The sequence below is a fragment of the Octodon degus genome, unplaced genomic scaffold, assembly GCF_000260255.1.
Source record: "Octodon degus isolate 3935 unplaced genomic scaffold, OctDeg1.0 scaffold00259, whole genome shotgun sequence".
Lineage (NCBI taxonomy): Eukaryota > Metazoa > Chordata > Mammalia > Rodentia > Octodontidae > Octodon > Octodon degus.
In genome coordinates, this window is record NW_004524835.1 from 1,029,848 (window position 1) to 1,048,806 (window position 18,959).

Sequence of the window (18,959 nt, forward strand, 5' to 3'; positions counted from 1 at the left end):
TGTGTGTGTGTGTGTGTGTGTGTGTGTGTGTGTGTGATGGGACAGTAAGTTTGGTTTTGAGGGGCAGGCCTATAAATGAGGAACACTGCATTTGCATAGAACTTATATAGTGTATGTATTTTTAAAATGCCTATTTCCCATATTAGAGAGTGGGAGAAGGGTAGCTGACCAAGACACGATAGGGCTAGTGAAGAAATTCAACCAGCCTTTAAGACTACATGTTTCCTACCCAGAATGAATTAGCATCACCCTCCATGGTCATGCTTTTGCTTGGTCACCTCATATTTGTCCTGTTGGCATCAGTTTAACTGTCACATTCCAGGAACTTTGAGAATAACATTGATCCTCCATTCTAAATAAAGACCCCAAGTCTATGATTTTTGTATCAGTATGGATTTTCATAGAAACAAATATTACAATTAGATACTCTACAGTCTTCTGTGCATATGTACTATCTGTGCCCCCTTAAAATTTCCTATGACATATGTACACTTACACACTTCTAAAACATAAGCCGTAGAATAGCAAAGACAAAGACACTGTGTTTTTCATCATAGCTTCCTAGAGACTAATATAATGCCTGGTAAATACTAAGCATGTGAATGTATTATCATTAATGCAGAATTTTTCTATTAGATTCCACAGCAAACTTTTTCACAGACATATGCATATCTATATATAGTTTGACACAGAATATTATGAAATTTCTCCTTTTAATGGCATTCAGTTTAAAGTTGATATTGGTAACTAAGATGACAGGGATATGTGTTATCCAACAAATGATATCTTATTTTGAATTAGTTCCTTTTCCAGTGGTGACTTTAATTTTCTGCTAATACTTTTAGATACCATATTAGATTTGGTTCATTCACTACAAAATAACTAATCCATCCATTTTACAATAATAATCAATGATAAAAATCATTGCTTTTAATAACTGTTAAATGTTACTGAAACATCATAATTTGCTTCATCTCTCAAAGTGAATGTTATGTGGCAGCATATTTCACTTGCAGTCTGAGGATTGTGGTTTGATTTACAAGTAATATTGTTACTAGAAATGAACAATGAATAATCTAGTTCCACTTACCAAATAGATTTTTCCAAAAGTACCAAAGCCAATGGTCTTATCTAGTGAGAATATTCCAGTTGGATCCTAAAAAGCACAGAACAAAAATTGTCACTCTTTTCTGGAAAAATTCCACTCTGTCTTGTTTCTTTAGAAGTAACTTTAGAAGCACCTAATCGTCATTTCCCAAAAGAATACACATGCCAGAATTTCCTTGGACTGAATGTGGGCATTTGTGAAAAACTAACAGTGATATGTCCATTGTCAATTTTGTAAATAACCGTAAATTTCAATTGTATGCAATTATGTAAAGGTAACGTATATTCAAGACACAGTTACAAGATATTGCAATGGAAATAAGTCCACTTACTTGCTACTGAAGTAACCTTTTTACAGCTAAGCAGATACTTAAAAAGCTTAAAACACAGCAGTGAGGTCCAGATATTGAATAGAAAGTATGGATAACTTATTTATATTATAAAAAAAATCTAAAACAAATATCACCTCAATATATGAATAGCAATGTAAGAACAGGTCATTAAAAGAGAATCATCTGAAAAACGATAGAGAGTTTTGGTTTTGTGTCTTATAAGCATTCATCATTTCAACAGCTAAATGCCTTTTCATGTAAAAATGGTATTTTCTGATACTGAAGTTTAAATATGGTATCATAAGAAAGAAAATATATTTATGGACAACATCCTAAAATTTCCATATTTTATCCACAAGCATTATTTCCTCACCTTTGAATATGGGTATCCTTTCCTTGTTTATCAGAAAACATGGTTTCCTGAACTTTATCACTATTGATTCTCACACTGGCAGTTCACTTTAGCAATAATCATATGAGCAATGAAGAGATGTTAATATGTAAAATGTAAAAAAATTGGCAAATTCTTGTAAATTCATATTAGTTATAGAACATGAAGGTTTAATCATCTTACCATTTTATCACAGAAAAATGTGAGCTAAACAGAAAAATACTGAGTATATACAACATATATCAAGGAAATTATATGATTAAAATAACACAATATTCATGTAATCTAGCAAAACTGTCATAGAAACATGACACAGTTTTGCCATTACCTTGGTCAACAAGTAGTTTAACAAGTAAACAGTCAGTAGACTTAAGTTTTAGCCCATCTGTTCCACTAATTAACCATATAAGTCAGGGTAAGTTGTCTGCTTTTGCTGTGATTTAGGTTTCACACATATAAATGAAAATTCTATGTTAATTTTTCTGCTCTGAGAGTCTATATGAAAATATAAGATTCTATCATTCTACAATCCAAGTGCCTCCAGTGGATTGATGCAAACATTCATTTTTTTAATCCTTTTTAATTTTTTTAATTTTATTGAGAAACAAATATCAATGAGACAGTTTCAAAGCTTATTAATAGGACATTTTCAACAATTAATACCTTGTACATTGTTATCTTCTTTGTGGTTATCCATAGTACAACAAGAAGACAGGATATGTTGTCCAAACACTATTACTACAAATCTTTCTTCTCGATGAATTAAGCGAAAGAAGCTGTATATCGATCCCAACTATTCTGTGTATACAAATATAAAACAGTCCTTCCTTTGTATTCCCTTTTTTGTTTAGTCCTGTCAGAAATGGGTATTCTATTGGCATCTAAATACTATATGTGCGTGAATTCAGCAGAACAATCCAACACAGTCCAGCAGTCCACACTAGTAGTGAATTATCTGCAGAAGTTGTTGACTAGAACCTTTCACAGCTCAGCATATGAATATGGCTTTACTTTATATACCTCGTTTTCATACTTTTCTGCTGGATGGTTAAGACCAAGATAAAGCAAGACCTATATAACAAGAAATGTAACTTTTGTATCTGATAAGATCAGTCAAGTCCCCTCAGGATTTATCCTGTAACCCTGCACCGCACTTTGTAGATCCTTTGTCAGCCTCAACCATGTGGATGAGTCACGGCTATTGCTTGACTAATGCATTCTTAAAGCAGCAGCCTAGCATCCTATTTTCTCCAAAAAATCATCAAAGCTAATGTCAGGAATATATGTATGAGTCATGAGAATACATACATATTTTTAAATGATCATTTTTAGGATTTGAGAAATAAAATACATTGTTTGATACTTAGCATATAACTTTTATTATAATTTATCCCAAAATTTATGATGGAAAATCAGGAAATACAGGAGTTACTAAGCACAAGATTAAAAATTTTTAACGCCTTAACACATTTCCATGAAGAGCACTGTCGAGAAATTTTAGATAATTCTGAAGAAACAGATTTTGGTCTCATTTAAAAGGATCAAACCAAAAAAAAGGGGGGAGGGAGATGGCTCAGTAGAATAAGTGCTTCCCTGGCAAGTGCAAGGGCCTGAGTTCAATCCCTTGTTCCACCAAAAAAAAAAAAAATAGAAAATAAGTACATAAATAAAATGATCAAACCACTAGGTGATTGGAAAATTATTTTATGTTGCAGTTAATGCTGAGTTTTAGCTGAAATAGCTACCATATATTCAAAAATTATTGTACTTTCTTTGCAACCTCTATTTCATCTTCTTTCTTAATCTTCTAGCACAATCTTAAATTTCTTTAATCCTGTTCCTAGTTTTTAAACATATGCATCTTCTATTCATTTTGAATTCCATTATCTAATTACTGAAAAGAGAAACCAAAGAAAGAATTCCTAGAATAAAAAAAATGCTTGCAAAAATTGTAGAGGCCTTATTTTATTTACATTTATGTTTTATGGAAATTTTTCCCACTCATAAATAACCAATCACAATAATTATCCCCAGTTTATTAAATGCAAAAATGGCTTACATTCAATAAAATAATTTCTACCTTTGTTGTTTTAAAAGACGTCTTAATCTATGATTCATATATTCTAAGACTGTATTTTTTCATTGGTTTTATGTAACTTTTTGTTGCGCATCTCCATGTGACTATCTTTCCAGGCTAGATGGTTACCAAGCTGAAAAAGATGAGGGAAACATCTCTGCTAAGCTATAAATATAATATACCCAACATTTACATTATATTTTTCATTTTCAAAGCAAGTGTTTTTCTGGGCTCCCAAGGAAGAAAGCATGGAAAAGCAACTTTGATGTTGGTCACTATGAAATTAAAAGTTCACATTACAACGGTACTGTGCATTTCTGCTGGTCTATGGAAAGAAACAGTTAAAGCTTTAATTTGTTTTGTCTCATTTTTCAATTGTTTCTTTTTGTCTTCTTCATTTTTATACATTTCTTTTTTTCTTTCTTCTTTCAACTTTATATACATGTGTCTCATAATATGGTTAAGTGGTTAGAAGACAATACTACGTATTACAACAAATACTGTGAAATTCATATTCCTTTAAGTGAAAATCTGCATCACTTGTAATTTTGTGTTTTAATTCTAACTTATACTGTTTTAAAAGTAATAAAATAAAAGTCCGCATTAGAGGCGTTGCCATATTGGGTAGTCCTCTCTTCTACCTGGCCATTCTGAGATAACAAAACGAGATGAAGAAAACATTTCTATCATTTTTCTACCAATATAAAGATTTTCTGGTCATTTGGTATGCCTTGGCATCTCATTTGGGCAAACATAGTGATGAGTGAAATAGTTTGAAAGCCTTTTTTCAAAAAGAGATATTACTAAATATCCACCTTAATAGATTTCTGAACCTTAATATTTGAAGCAATATTTTTACTTCTGTCATAATTTCTACATAAGTCATATCCTAAAATTTAACAGTCCTATGTGGATGCTCCCAGAGTCCAAGAATTTTAAAAAGTTGTTTCTGACTTCTAATTAAAGACAAAAAGGAAAGTATGAGCACCTTGATAGAACCAATTTCCTAAGAGTGGGGTAAATGCAAGAAAAAAGAACCACTAGAAGGCAGTGTTTACTGGTCAAGGGAGAAGCCCTCAAGGCGGACTCTGATCAACAGAACCAAATATGGTAGTGTTTAAGGAGCAAATTGAACCAGGAAGTGGTCATCATAGGTAACAAGAAATTTTAATTTTAGGAAAATAAACAAGAAAAGAAACAAGGACAATTAATGAATATATACTAGTAATCAAGACAGCAAAATAAGAAGATTGCATACTCCCAAGAAGGAGCGAGCAAAGGCTCTTCTTGTTCAAATTTTTAATATTAGAAGTAGTGATTTTATGAAAACATTTTCTACAGACTAAACTTAAGCATGGTGGATAAGATAGGATAACTACAGAAAAACATTCAGAACAGGAGAAATGGGCCTCACAATTCAAGTAAACATTTTAGAAAAAAATATCTCGGCAGATCAGTGCTTCTCAAACTGTGAATTTCATAGACTCGCCCGTCCTTACATAAGAATTATCTGGAAACCCTGTTAAAAACACCTTCAGGACTAAAATAGAATTATTAATTCGAAATTTTCTGGTATAAGGCCCTCAGATTCGCAGGTGATTCTTGTATATTGATTTTGTGTGCTAATTTTTAAAACATACTGCTCTAGAAACTGGAAAATTAGTTAAAAAATACACTGAAGTAGAATGCTGAGATGATGCTCTATACGTAATGGATGAAAGATTGTTTAAATCCTTGTGGATTTACAATAAAAGTGCTTCTCACAAAAGTGTGAAGAACTTGGTAAAGAGGAAAGTTTCTTACAATTGAATGTTGATAGCAGGTTTGTGCTGGTTGATTGAAGACCCAGAGAGCTGGCAGCTATATTTAAATACAAACCAGATAAAATTCCAATATTTTTTGAATAATGTATTTCAAATTACTGCCACTACTACCATTACCACTGTCCCTACTGTCCTCAAGGACAATTTAATCCTGACCTCAACAGATTAGGACTACACATGACGGTTTCAAACACCAAGGACACAACCATGTGGTACAATAATGGGCATAAAAGGTAAAAAGGTGAGGGGACAATGATAGTGAGAGGCTTGGCAGATTTGGAGATGAATAGTTTCCAATCCTAAGGACTAAGTGACACAGGCATACGTGTGAAACATACAGAGTTACAGATAGCGATAGATAGATAGATAGATAGATAGATAGATAGATAGATAGAGCAATAGATAGATCAATAGATTGACCAACAGACAGCTAGCTAAATATAGAGAGCTACACACTTACACACTCCTGAGCACTCCTGGCAGGTAGGTGGAAAAATAGATACAAATATACATGTATACACTCCCATATTATATAGATATGTATAAAGACATAAGGTGTTCATCCAGAGGAAATATTTATTCAGTAGAAAATCTAGAAAAAGCAGGCGCAGGGGCCGGTTGTTCAATTCCAGGCCTGCACTGCCGGCCCCGCCCTCAGGGCACGTTGAGACAGCAATTGAGACTGGGCATGGTGGCTCAGGCCTGTAATCCCAGCTCTTGGGAGACTGTAAACAGGCGGATCACTACAAGTCCGATCTAGTAATGAGACCGTGAATGCCCTGTAGACCCGTCCCTAAAATGAAAAAAAAAAATCCGGAAAAATCACAGCATCCCATGAATTAATAAGTATGATGAACTTGACCTATTATTTGTTCAGTTATGTTTGCACTATTATTTTACCTCTCTAGGCATTATTAAAATACTGTTTATAATTATATAAAATTAATACATCAAATTTTATTTGTAAAAGTTATTTTCTTCCTCTCCCCTGCTTTCCCATTTTTCATTCCTGTTTAATATTTTAGGTTTATAAATATTATCTAATAAAAATACCATGTAACTTCGCATCATTTCTTCAAACCAAATTTCTGTAACAAGCGTGTCCTTTCGCAAGCAAGGATTTTTATCTTACGGTCCTATAGCTAGTGACCCCTCAGAGCACATAATTTATCAATCTTAAACTAACCTTATAATTATACTGTACTTTTTACTCTGAAAGACTCTTTTCTTTTTGAAAGATTCTTTTTGATTAATTTTCAAGTCTAAGGTTTGAATTTCTTCTCCGTATCTGCCTGCTGCCAGAATATTATTATACGGTAGTTGGTATTGATAGATGCTACTATTCTGAACTTCACGCATGTCCTGTGGAGGGTCAGTATTTCAATGATACCACCACATGCAAGATTTATTTTGCTTGTTCTGTCATCTTTCCTTCACAGAAAATTAAACTTCTACCCAATTTAGTTGTCTTTTTAGCTCTTAATTTTTTTTTTACTGCTTCAAAGGCTTAGGAAGTAAGTCACATATGAAGAAATCTCAGATTACTGAGATGTACATGATGACCAAAATAACAATCACTTTCATGTCTTGAAAATTTAAACATAAAGGAAATGTTAAAGGATAGGCTACTTTTCTGCTAGATTTCTTACAATTTAGGTTTGCACGCACTTTGCTGAGGGTGTAAACAAATGGCAACTATATAAAATTTAGAAATTTTTAAATGAGAAACTTTTGAAACTGTCATTAAGTTTGTAAAATAAAGCCTAGCACCAGTACCCTAAGATTTTGTGTTTTACTTCCTTTACACTACAAAACAACCCCATCTTTGTCCTTTCCCCACATACTTTCATCCTTATACAACCTCTAGAAAATTAATATTCTACTGCATTGCAGTGTAAAGACTGTAGTCTTTTTGCTTCTGGGTTCTCACCAATTTTTTGTTGTTGTTTTTGTCCTAGAGCCATGACTGTCTAGGCCATTTTGCCCTGTTTTGGGGGGAAACACAATTTTTTATTTTCTGTGTTTGGATTTAGAATTGTTTTCCCTAAAGATGTTTCCATTCCTATCTTTAATTCATTTTTAGAAAGGGGTTTATTGGCAGCGGAAGGGGGTGGGGGGGAGATAGCTCAGTGGCATAAGCATCTGCCTGGCAAGCACAGGGTCTCAAGTTCAATCCCCTACACCGCAAAAAGAAAAAACGGTAATTTCTTTTCAGTAAATCTGTTTGGTTTCACGTATCTTCCCTAGCTTGCTTTTTATTTTTCCTCCATCATACACTGAAAAGCCGGAAAAAGGGTAAGTTTCATTCTTTGATTTTACACTTTTACTTGGAAGCCAATCTGTCTGAATACGAGAATTCTGTTGAGAAAATAACTCATCAACTCATCCCTCCATATTCTGTGTATACACACAGGAAGGCAGGAATTTCAGGTACATGAAGGGTGGGACCAGATTTTTAATAAATGCTGTGATCTTATTTTATGAAACTACCTAAGCTTCACAATTATAACGCTTTTAACTCAGTTTTTTTGTTGCTGCTTTTGATTTGTTTTGTTCCCGGGAATTGAACTCATGACCTCGCGTTTGCCAGGCAGGCGCTGTGCCGCTGAGCTATATTCCCAGCCCTAACTCAGTTTTTATTGAAATTTGTTTTTTAATACATGAAACAATTTTCTAAAATGTTGTACATGTACATCACTTTCTCTCACCACATATACCATTTCAGTGTAAAATTATACCAGGAAACTTTAAGCATAGCCATTTTCTGAGGAAGAAGGTATCTGTCACCGTCAAGAATACAATCTTCAAATTCTAAGTAAGTGTAAAATTAAAGAAAGGAGACTTTAAGTGGTCCTATAACTTGGCCGTTAATATTTAGCTTTTCGCAAAGCCACCAAGCCCTGAAATGCAGATGCCTGGGAGCCCTCCAGCCGTCTTTCTGCTTATTTCCCTCCTGGAGAGTCAAAAGCTCTTTGCACTCAAGAGACAGTTCCCGTGAAATACAGGTCTAAAAAGGCAACTTCAAAAACGGATTTTGCTACACTTAGCAAATGTCCCACTGTTTAGGGACCACTGCCACCAATCCTCCCCCACATTGCCTCTGCCTCTTCCCTTTGCCTTGCGGTGGAGTTGGGGGAAGTCTCAGTCCCAGCGCGCATCGATGTCCCACCCTGTTTGTTGAATCCTCTCTGGTACCAGCTATTTTTTGGAAGTCACTTCTTAGCGTGGCTTGAGTCAGCTCCCTCCCTTGGTGCTAAGAACCCAGGGAAAGAAAGCACTTAGGAGGCTGACACACTCCTGTACTTACCGGCAAGTGGCCCAGATCTGTGACTTCCTTGTCTCTCCAGCCCCCAGGTCCCGCCATGGCTTCAGGAAAGGGAGCTGAGCGCAGGCTACTTGAGCCGGGCACGCTCTCCGGGAGCCTAAGGTGGAATCAAACAAGGAGTTGAAGTCTGGAGAGAGAAAGTGGGAGGGCAGGAGAAAGAAGTGGGGATCGGTTTTATGACTTGGAAGATAGAGGAGGAGAAAGTGGAGGAAAGAGCTAGGATTGGAGGGAAGCCTGAGTTTGAGAGGCGGGAAAGCGGAAAGCGAGTTTGCCTGGGACGAGAGAGGAGTTTGAGTGTCAGACCCGTAGACGAAGAAGCTAAAAGATTGCTCCAAGGAGCGAGCGCAGCGTCTGTGTTGCCTGGATGCACCTCTTTCAGGGCGAGGAGTGGGGCAGTGCAAGGAGCAGGGTCCTACGAACGACTGGAACCGGAATGGTGCAGAGTCACTTGGCCAGGTGGGCAGCCGCGAAGCAGGGAGGGAGCCTAGGAGTCCGAAGGTGCTGAAGGACTATAACGGTATGCGGGCTGGCGCTGGCTTTTCAGAGCCTTCACCCCGCCCCCGCCCACTCGCTCCCTTCCTCCGCCCCCTTCCAGGTCCACTGCTGCTCCTGCCGCACCCGCCCTCGGCCCCGCCCTCGCCCCTGCCCCCGCCGGCCAGTCTTCCACAGGAAACTTTTTCTAGGCAGTAGCTAGCCGCAGAAACCGGTCTCGTTCTGCACCACCACCACTATGGGACCCACAGTTCTGCTGCAGTCCGAACAGCTCAACCCGCTCGCCCTCACTGCCCCCAAGAAACTTTTCTAGTTATCCATTTTCTCTTTCTGGTCCTTTGATTTTATTGCTCAATTTATTGCAAAACCCCATCGACATGGAAAAGGAAATGACTTCCCACCGGATTAGGGATCAGACCTAGGCAAGCCCTGGTGCGAAAGGAGGAGTGGAGCCCTAGGGCTGCCACAGCTCAGCCTTTGAAGTCCCTAGCCCTGAGCAGAACAGAACAGGACAGAACCCTTTTGAACTCCCCTGGAGGCAGGTGGCATCTCCTTGCCCCAGGGTTAGTAGTTGGTACTAGTCAGAGGCTGCTCACTGAAACCGCGCCTGCGAACAAGTGGTTGAATCTAAGAGACATTGAGTGAATTTTCGCAGTCCCGGTGCCCAGTTTGTAAATTTGCAGAGGCTCGCTAAGGGAGGGAAAGTTCCTCCATGCTCCTCACTGTGCAGCATTGAGACTGGATTTCATTCATTCGCTCATTCATTGAAAAACCTTTCCTAGTGCCCCAAGCTAGTTACCTCCGTTTCTCCTCAAAGGGAAGAGGAACTGACAACACAATTTAAAAGATGGGGGCAAACGCGATTCAATATTAAGTAAGGAGCCCCTTGAAGCATTTCTGAGAAGGGTGTCAGCGTGCAAATCTTCACTGCATTCTAAATTCTTGTACAATAACACTTTAGAAAATGTCCCCGAAGCTGCTTACTTTTCTGAGGTCATAGCCAGGGTTTCGTGTCTCTAATGGCCAGTGTGGGGAGTGCGATGTGAGGGATTTTCTTCCTTTTTCCTTGCAATGAAGAAATGTTTTATGTCCTCTAAGAAAATGTATGTGAACAAAAACAATTCTTTGCACTGTCCTGGAGCTCACCCTTTCTGAGCCACTCTTGCAATTTTGTAATTATTGTGTTTAGATATTTATGGATTTTATTAATCTTGTGTTAGTTTCAAAGGCTAAGTGACCTGTTTACGTTCTTTAACCTCTTAGACTCTGGTGAACTTTATAACAGCCACAGGGTGTCAGAAGAAACATAGTTAACCCTAACTAAAAGCATAGGCTAAGGAACAAACTAACCACCACCTCCCTTCCAAAACAAACCTGGGTGATCTTTAATTCAATATGATGCATCCCATTATCGAAATTACATTGTTCAAGAATTCAAAACTTGGTAACTCCAACAAACAAAATCTTGTCCCTATTTAATATTTTAAGAATTTACGAGTGATCAGTAAACTCTTGTGAGTCTCCTTAAATATGAGTTTGAAACTTACCATTGCTTAATTATAAAAGGGCAACAAGTGAGCTCATTAGTAAAAAGCTACAATTTCACACAAACACTTTTAGAAATCAAATCACAAAGTCCAGAAATGCAACAGTTAAGGGAACTCCGAAGATAATCTTTGCTAAAAGAAAACCATGTTCATAAATTACTTTAAAAAAAAACAATGTGTGTGTGTGTGTGGTTTTTTTTTAATGTAGAGTGTGGGGAAAGGCCAAGTGGCCCCCATGCAGATTGTTTTCGTCTGCCTCCAGGAGCACGTCCAGGCCAGGCAAAAGAATCCAAGGTTGATCTTTGGGCTTCTAGTTAGTTGCAAGGCTTGGTGGGAGGCTAGCAGCTTCCTGACTCCACAGGGATTAATCACATTGCCAGGTGGGACCCCCTCCCCAGCCCAGGGTGGGGCAAGGAGGATGTTAAGTGTTTGACCAGTAATTGACAGAGAACCGATGAAGTATTTTTAAGTTATTGTTTTCAAGGAAAAAGGAAGCATGGACGGCTGTGGAAACTTTGTTTCAAACTGGAATTCTGGAGACTGTTGAGCAGAGCTACCCAACTAGAAGGCAAATAGCTCCCAAACATGAGGCTCAACATGAGCACAAGCTTGAAATAAAACTTTTGTTTTCCGTCTTCAGAACTTTTTCCCTCATCCCAAAAACAGCACCTCCCTTTCCCTTTCTGACATGTTCCTTTTCTTTCTTTCCTGACCTCAAACCCCATAAACATCACCCTACTCTTCCCAGGGTCAAGGAATTTGTAACATTCTTTTTAACCCGGAAATAATATCTCTGCCAACATTTAATGTTCCAGATTTACTGCATCTCTTTCTCCTCGAGTCTGTTCTGTTATCTGAAGGTTCTGAGCCCTTCATAGTATTTGATTGTTGGTACTTTTTTAACAGCAAAACATTATAAATGCTCACTGTATGTCCTAGACTAAGTGTTTGCATAGAGTGTTCCATTAAATTTTGTCCAAATTATTTCCAGGTTATTAATTATTATCGACATTGCCTAGGTAAGGAAATACAGGTAGAGTGAAGGGTAGTAACTTGCTGAAAGTCTGAAAGATAGTGATTGGAGGATCCAGGCTTCCAACTCAGGCAGTCTGACTCCCAAGCCTACTTGTCAATGACTGTTGAAGGGCTGGTGTGTATTTTGAGACTCTGTGAAGAGATGCCAAATTCAAAAAAGTCTTAGAGTAAGAGAGATCAGATGACATTAGGCCCCTGAGCTATCCAGTTCCCTTTTCCCCCTCTCAGCCCTCAAGCCCTCCTAACAGAAATAACATGGGCTTTATAAAAAGAAATGAGACCCAGTCATTGCCCGATAGTAGCCAGCACTGCCTAAGCCAAAATCATCAAGTAGATCACCTACTAGGGAAAAATCATGACTTTCAAGCTTAGGAAACATCCAGAAAAAAATGACACTTTTCAATGTTTTAAAAAAATTACAATCAATTCCTATTTCTTCCAGAGAAATTTATTGGCTGGTAAATACCTAACTCAGTGAGGACTTGAAGTCGGCCGTGTTTGCAAGAGACCATGCATAGCAGAGCTCAGATACTAAATGGCATCTTTACGGTCAGTTATCTAAGTTTGTAGGAGTGTTATAAACATGGTATCAATGGCAAGGATTCGATTCCTCAGGGGGCCAGTTACATACTTTCTGTCTCTGTCCATTGACCCTTGATAACACTTAGCCTCTTGCTAGTTAATGTGCCTTTTACTGAAAAGCAACTTCAAAGTTACTACTTTTATCTTTATATACAAACAACTATGCATTCATTTTTTTCGTGGAATTGGCTAATCGTGGTAGTCTGGAGAAGTGATCCTACAAGGACATTTGTATGTCATAAAAAATATATTCAAAAGATTCTTGGCTGTTTCTCCTGTTTTATTGCTATATTTAAGATTGGGAATATATTTGAATGCACGTTTATTTTAAAAAGTAGAATCTCATGGAATGCTTTACTAATTTTTCTTTTTTAAAATGAAACCTATGTTGATGGGTTTTTTTATAGAAAAGAGAATGAACTTATTCAAAAGTAAAGAGCTACTGAGTTAAGGAGAAGGACAGGAGAGGGAGTAGGGGAAAGAGATTTATCTATGTTTGTAAGCAGGATGGTTTGGACAACTGTGTTGTGCATTTCTGCTGGTCTATGTAAAGGAACAGTTAATGCTTTAATTTGTATCATCTCCCTTTTTCAATTGTTTGTACTATTTCTCTTCTTAATTTCTTATACGTTTCTTCCTTTTTTTGTTTCTTCAATTTTACATGCATATATCTGGTAATATGAATAACTGATTGAAAGACAACACTGTGTGCTACAACAAATACTGTGAAATGCTTTTCCAAGTTTTTCAAGTATAATACCCCCTTTACTTTCAAGGCATACATTCCAAGACACCCAGCAGATGCCTGTAAATAAGGATAACACTGAAACCTATATATGTTTTACCTTTACATGCATGTCAATAATACAGTATAGTTGATAAATTAGTCATGCTAAAAGATTGAAAATAAAATAGAAAAATTATAGCAGTAGAAATTATTTAAAACTTACAAATTTTTATTTCTACAATTTCCAACTTAATACTTTCGGACTATGACTTACCATGTGTCACTAAAATAAAAAAAAAGTGTCCAGAATATATCAAGAATGGATAGTCTACATCAGAAATGTCTGTTTATTGGCTTCCTTTTCCCTGATATGTCACGTGTGAAAATAAGTAAATGTCTTGCATATTTGTAATAATTCAATTTAGCTGTCTAATATTTGGTCCTGAGTGGAAATGGTGAAACAAAGTTACATAGCAAATCTTTTTGGAAATGAACGATTAACATATCTGTGATTCCAAACACTCTAGGTTCAGTATCTTTAAATACACTCACTCATAAATGACAGGGACAATCTACCTGAAAGAGCCTCAAGAAGTCCTAGTAGAAAGAAGCTTCCTTGGGAGCCACCAGGTAAAGCTACTTCTTGAAGTTTTCTTTTTTTAAGGAGACACCTTTGCAAGAATAACATTTCAACCAGAGTCTGTAGCACTCTTGCCACCAATTCTCTTGATATTTCTTCTGTGCCACTCCTCTGTGGACAAAGCAGCAGCCCACCTAATGTTTCTCCGCTAAAGGGCATGTGATCTGCCTTCTGACCATAGCTTGCAAAGCTTCTGTTGCTTGTCATGGAATGCTCTTAAGCGCGGCATGATTTGAGTTATGCTTGTTTCTAAAATGGGGCCTTGGAAACCTGATCCTGGATGAACATGGGTCTCCTCACTATTGAAAACTGGAATGCTATTCTAAAAAAAGACAATTGTTCCATAAAGGGGACTAAAACAAGGAAATTAAGACGAAAAGTCAGATATATTCCTAAAGTTCATATGAAGCTTCATTTATTCTTATCTTTTTCTCACTTTGGAGGCCATGCCATGCTATACTCAAACTTAAATTCCTAGCTCAGTAATTCTAGGAAACTTATCCACCCTTGTCTGACACAGATGTACACAGGAAATTATTTACGGTGACATTAATGAACACTAAGCTTCACATCCTTCACTTATACTTCAATGGCTCTGGGAATGGTGTTAGTAATTCTGTATTGATGATTTTATATTCCATCTTCTTTTGAAGTGGGCTTTCCAAATTCAAAAGCTTCATGTTCAACCAAACTCGGATGTGGTGCTGAATGCACAGCATAATAAAACCCAATAAATGTGAAAACAGTTTATGTGCCTCTCTGTCTCTGTCTCTGTCTCTCTGTCTCTGTCTCTCTGTCTCTGTCTCTCTGTCTCTCTCTCTGTCTCTCTCTGTCTCTCTCTCTCTCTCTCTCTCTCTCTCTCTCTCTCTTCCTCTCTCCTTCTCTCCCTCTCTCCTTCTCTCTTTGAGAGACAGAGATATTCCATAATATTCCTGAGTTACAATTAGTAACAAGAAGCTATAAAATAGTTACTTTAAAAAACAAAAGGCCCAGAACAGGAAAGGAAGATTAGCCTTGAACTTCAAGAAGTTATGCAACTGCATAGAAAAAGAATACATCACATAAGCAGGGTGAATATATCTTTTGATTGAGGGTAACAAAAGACTGAGACAAAACAGATATAATATCATTAGGATTGAATGCTACTGACAGGAACCTTATGAGCAAAACTTTCCTAAACTCAGACCGTAGCACTACAGAGAAGAAAGTAATGCTGACACATTTTTAATGCTTTACACTATTAGAATCGAAAAATTTATACAATATTTTCTTATTTTTACAAATATTTGAATAATAACTCAAAGGAGAGATGAAAATGAGTAATACTTGCAAAAAAACCACACACTGTACAGTGTAAGACTGTGCTTTTAGCCCCTATTATAAATAAAATGTGAAGACAAAAAAGTTTTTCCCCATTTAACCATATGTGACTAGTACCACCCTCTATGCCCACATAGTCAGTGGTAAATATTTTTCTGCATATTTTTATACAATTTTCCATGGTTATCAACTGTATGCAAACACACACATGCAGACTTCTGTTTTCCTATTTAGTCATTCCTTTATCAAGATTTTTAAAAATGTATTTGGTACATGGTCTCATGACACAGCTTAGACTTGTAATGATCCTGCTGTTTTCAGCCTCCCCAGCACTGGAATTCCAAGCATGCACAACCATGCCTGGTCTCAGTGGCCAGCTCAGCTCGCCCCGGGGAAGGGCCTGCATATCATGTGGTGCTAGGAATCTAACCCTGGTCCCTGTGCTTGCCTAAGCAGGAGCTTAATCCGCTCCTTTATCAAGATTTTAAACAAAAATTATACCATACCATTCATGTTTTCTTTCAATTTAACTGTATACAACAATATTATTTCAATTGACATATATCAATTTAATTTGTGAAATTATTTATTTAGATAATTTCTAAAAGAACAAAAGAATGTACTAAATTCCTAAATTCTCAAGTCAAAACATTGTTTATTAAAAGATAAAGGAAAAATTGAGAAAGCTGTTCCCTGATTTAATTTTTTGTCTCATTCTTTCTTTTCTTTCTTATTTTTTACCATAGCAGGAAACAATCTCAAGACCTTGCACTTGCAAGGCAGGCACTTATGTGACTGAGCTATCTCCAGGCCTCACCTGATTTAATTTTGACCAATAAAGTAAAACTTATAACTTGGACCTTACAAGATATTCAAAGTAAATAATCTATCATAATACATTGTATAGCACTTTAATAACAAGTAAATTCTAGTAATAGTCACTCATCTATATTAGACTTTAGGAAGTAAAATGTTTTCAAAGACTTCACACTAGTTTATGCATGCATACGTGTGCAAAAATACTACATCAAACTCATACTGAATGGACAGTCTAAGGGAATGTGGTCGAAGAATGATGGCAATACCAAACTGATCAAATTTTGCATTTATTATGTGTAGGTGTATATATCACAGAAAAAAATAAGATTCCCTTTGCTGATCATATAAAGTCAAGTTGCTAAGGAATATTACAGCGCTGGACAATTAAACAAAGTTATTTTGATTTTCCATGTACACACACTCTGTACAAAGCAGGACTACAAATAGTAATCATACTCCTTGTGATAGATATATAATGTAGTGATAAGTGAAACAATGTGATTTAATTCATTTTTTACTTCTTCTACATTGTTTAGGAAAATTTTCTAATTATGAAAGTGTCTATGAAACATCATCAATAACAATTAAGATCCAGATGTTAAAAAATTTATCCAACAAAGAATTAGTGTGAGGCACAACACAAAGTTTATAGAGGAAAGAAAATTGACAGACTAGATGAATGTTTTTAGAGACAGATATGTGACAAACTTGAAGTTAAAACAATAGCAATAACAAAAATAACCAAACATCTGTGGATGCGATTGTGCTAATCTTTCAAGCATAGTAGAAAAGTCACAAGTTTGGAAATAGGAAAAGTATAAATGTTTACAACAGAACAAAAACAATACAGAAAGTATAAACTAATAAATTTGATGTTGATTCTAGGAAAATTTCTCACAGAATATTTAAAGAAGTCTCCTAACAGATGTTTCCCAAGATCAGGCAGGTGTTTGCTTATAATGACCCATGACAAGCTTGTTCATTCCCAGCTTTGAATAGTGCCATAACAAGCCTTCAGTGTAAACTTCAATAAGCCAGCATTTTGACATTCAATTTTTGAGGTCTTTTCCCACACTGAATAGGACTTGACCCTGTGTGGCTCATAGAATACAGAGGAAATTATCCTGTTTGTTGAAAAGTGTTAGGTAGCAATTTAGGTCAGAAAGAGCAGAAATTTTTAGTTTCCTCGAATACCTTAACATAAAGAGGACATTTTCCAGACTGTGAGAGCTCTGTAGTGAGCTCTAAGCGAGAGAGAACTGAGGCCCATGATTAAGAAACATCAAGACTGGACAAATAGCTCAATGGATTAAAGCACTGCAAGCAGGCATAGGGCCCAAGGTTCGATCAGTGGGCCTGTTGTACCTGTCCCGCCCCTGGGGGTAGCTGAGATAATTGAGACTGGGTGTAGTGGAGAGAACCTGTAATCCTAGGTCTTGCAAGGCTGTAAACAGATGGAACACTACGAGTCCAATCTAGTAGTGGGACCCTGAACACTCTGTAGTCCCTTTCTTAAAAAAATACAAAAAAAAAAAAAAAACCCACCAATTTACCAGTTATGTGATTAAGCCACTTTGGAGGTACATCTTCCACTCTTATTGAAGCCTTAAGATGCTTATGATGTAGTAGTCCCAACCAAGTTCTTGTCTTTGGTTTTGTTTTGTCATGATTTCTTTGTTTTACTCTGGTACTAGGGGTTGAACTTGGGGGCTTCTCAGTGAGATACATCCCTAACTCTTTTAAAAATATTTATTTCTGAGACAGATTTTTTTTCCTAAGACATTTATTCAGGCTGGGCTCAAACTTGTGATTCTCCCACCTCAGCCTCGTATAAGCCTGGGATTGTAAGTGTGTGCCCCCATATCCAGTACCATGCATAATAAGACACTGAGTCAGGATATTCTTAAATTTCCGACTCACAGAAATTATGAGAAAATATTTAAATGATTTTAATTTAAGTCACTAAATCTGGAGACGCTATTTTATACAACAATATGTAACTAATTAAATGGATTTCTTGTCAAGCAGACTATGGTACTGTTGTAATCTGCAGTTTAATTTGAACAAAATACTTTATGGTATTCTGTTAAATTATAAAAAGAAAAATGAGGGCTGGAAATATAGCTTAGTAGCATAATTCCTGCCTAGCAAGCACAAGATCCTGAGGTCAGTTGCTGCTAACGAAAACAACAACAACAAAATAATGTGAGCTACATAAAGCAAAAATATGCATATGTATGGCTAGTTAAAAAAAATCCATTGACTAATGAGTCAATGGCAAAATGAAGAAAAGATGCAGTACTGATATAAGATTATTCAGGGGATAATTATTTTTGTGTTGTAGAGTAGTGCTGTCCAAAAGAACTTCCTACGGTTTTTAAATATTACATATCTATTAGAGTCAGTAGAAACCCATGGCTGAGTGCCTGAAATGTGACAATGTAATACTTGAAATTAATTTAGTACTAATCATAATGTGGTTAAAATTTCATAGATAATGTGACTAGTGACAACTGTGTTGACCAGTCCAAATATCATTTAAGAAGCAGATTGCTAAACTTTACAGAAAAACTAATAGAAATCTAACACAGACATTCTTTTTTTCTTCTTTTTTTCTTTTTGTTGTAGTAAGGTACCAAACACAGGACCTTGCCTTTGCCAGGCAGGCGCTTATGTGTCTGAGCTATATCCTGGCCCTAAGACAGACACTCTTAAAGGAACAGCTCCATATTTTCTATCCTC

The 18,959-nt window shown here is 36.6% G+C and overlaps 1 protein-coding gene across 1 annotated transcript in view; it reads right to left on the reverse strand.

Moving 5' to 3' along the window:
* Nrk (Nik related kinase) overlaps window positions 1-9,094 on the reverse strand; it is a 131,598-nt gene extending 122,504 nt beyond the window's left edge. Inside the window, exons 1-2 of the mRNA XM_004646206.2 lie at window positions 9,038-9,094; window positions 1,091-1,156 (exon numbers count right to left, since the gene is read on the reverse strand). Of these exons, the coding sequence (XP_004646263.1) occupies window positions 1,091-1,156; window positions 9,038-9,094 (123 nt within the window). The remainder of the gene's footprint in view (window positions 1-1,090; window positions 1,157-9,037) is intronic.
* Window positions 9,095-18,959: the final 9,865 nt, after the last annotated feature.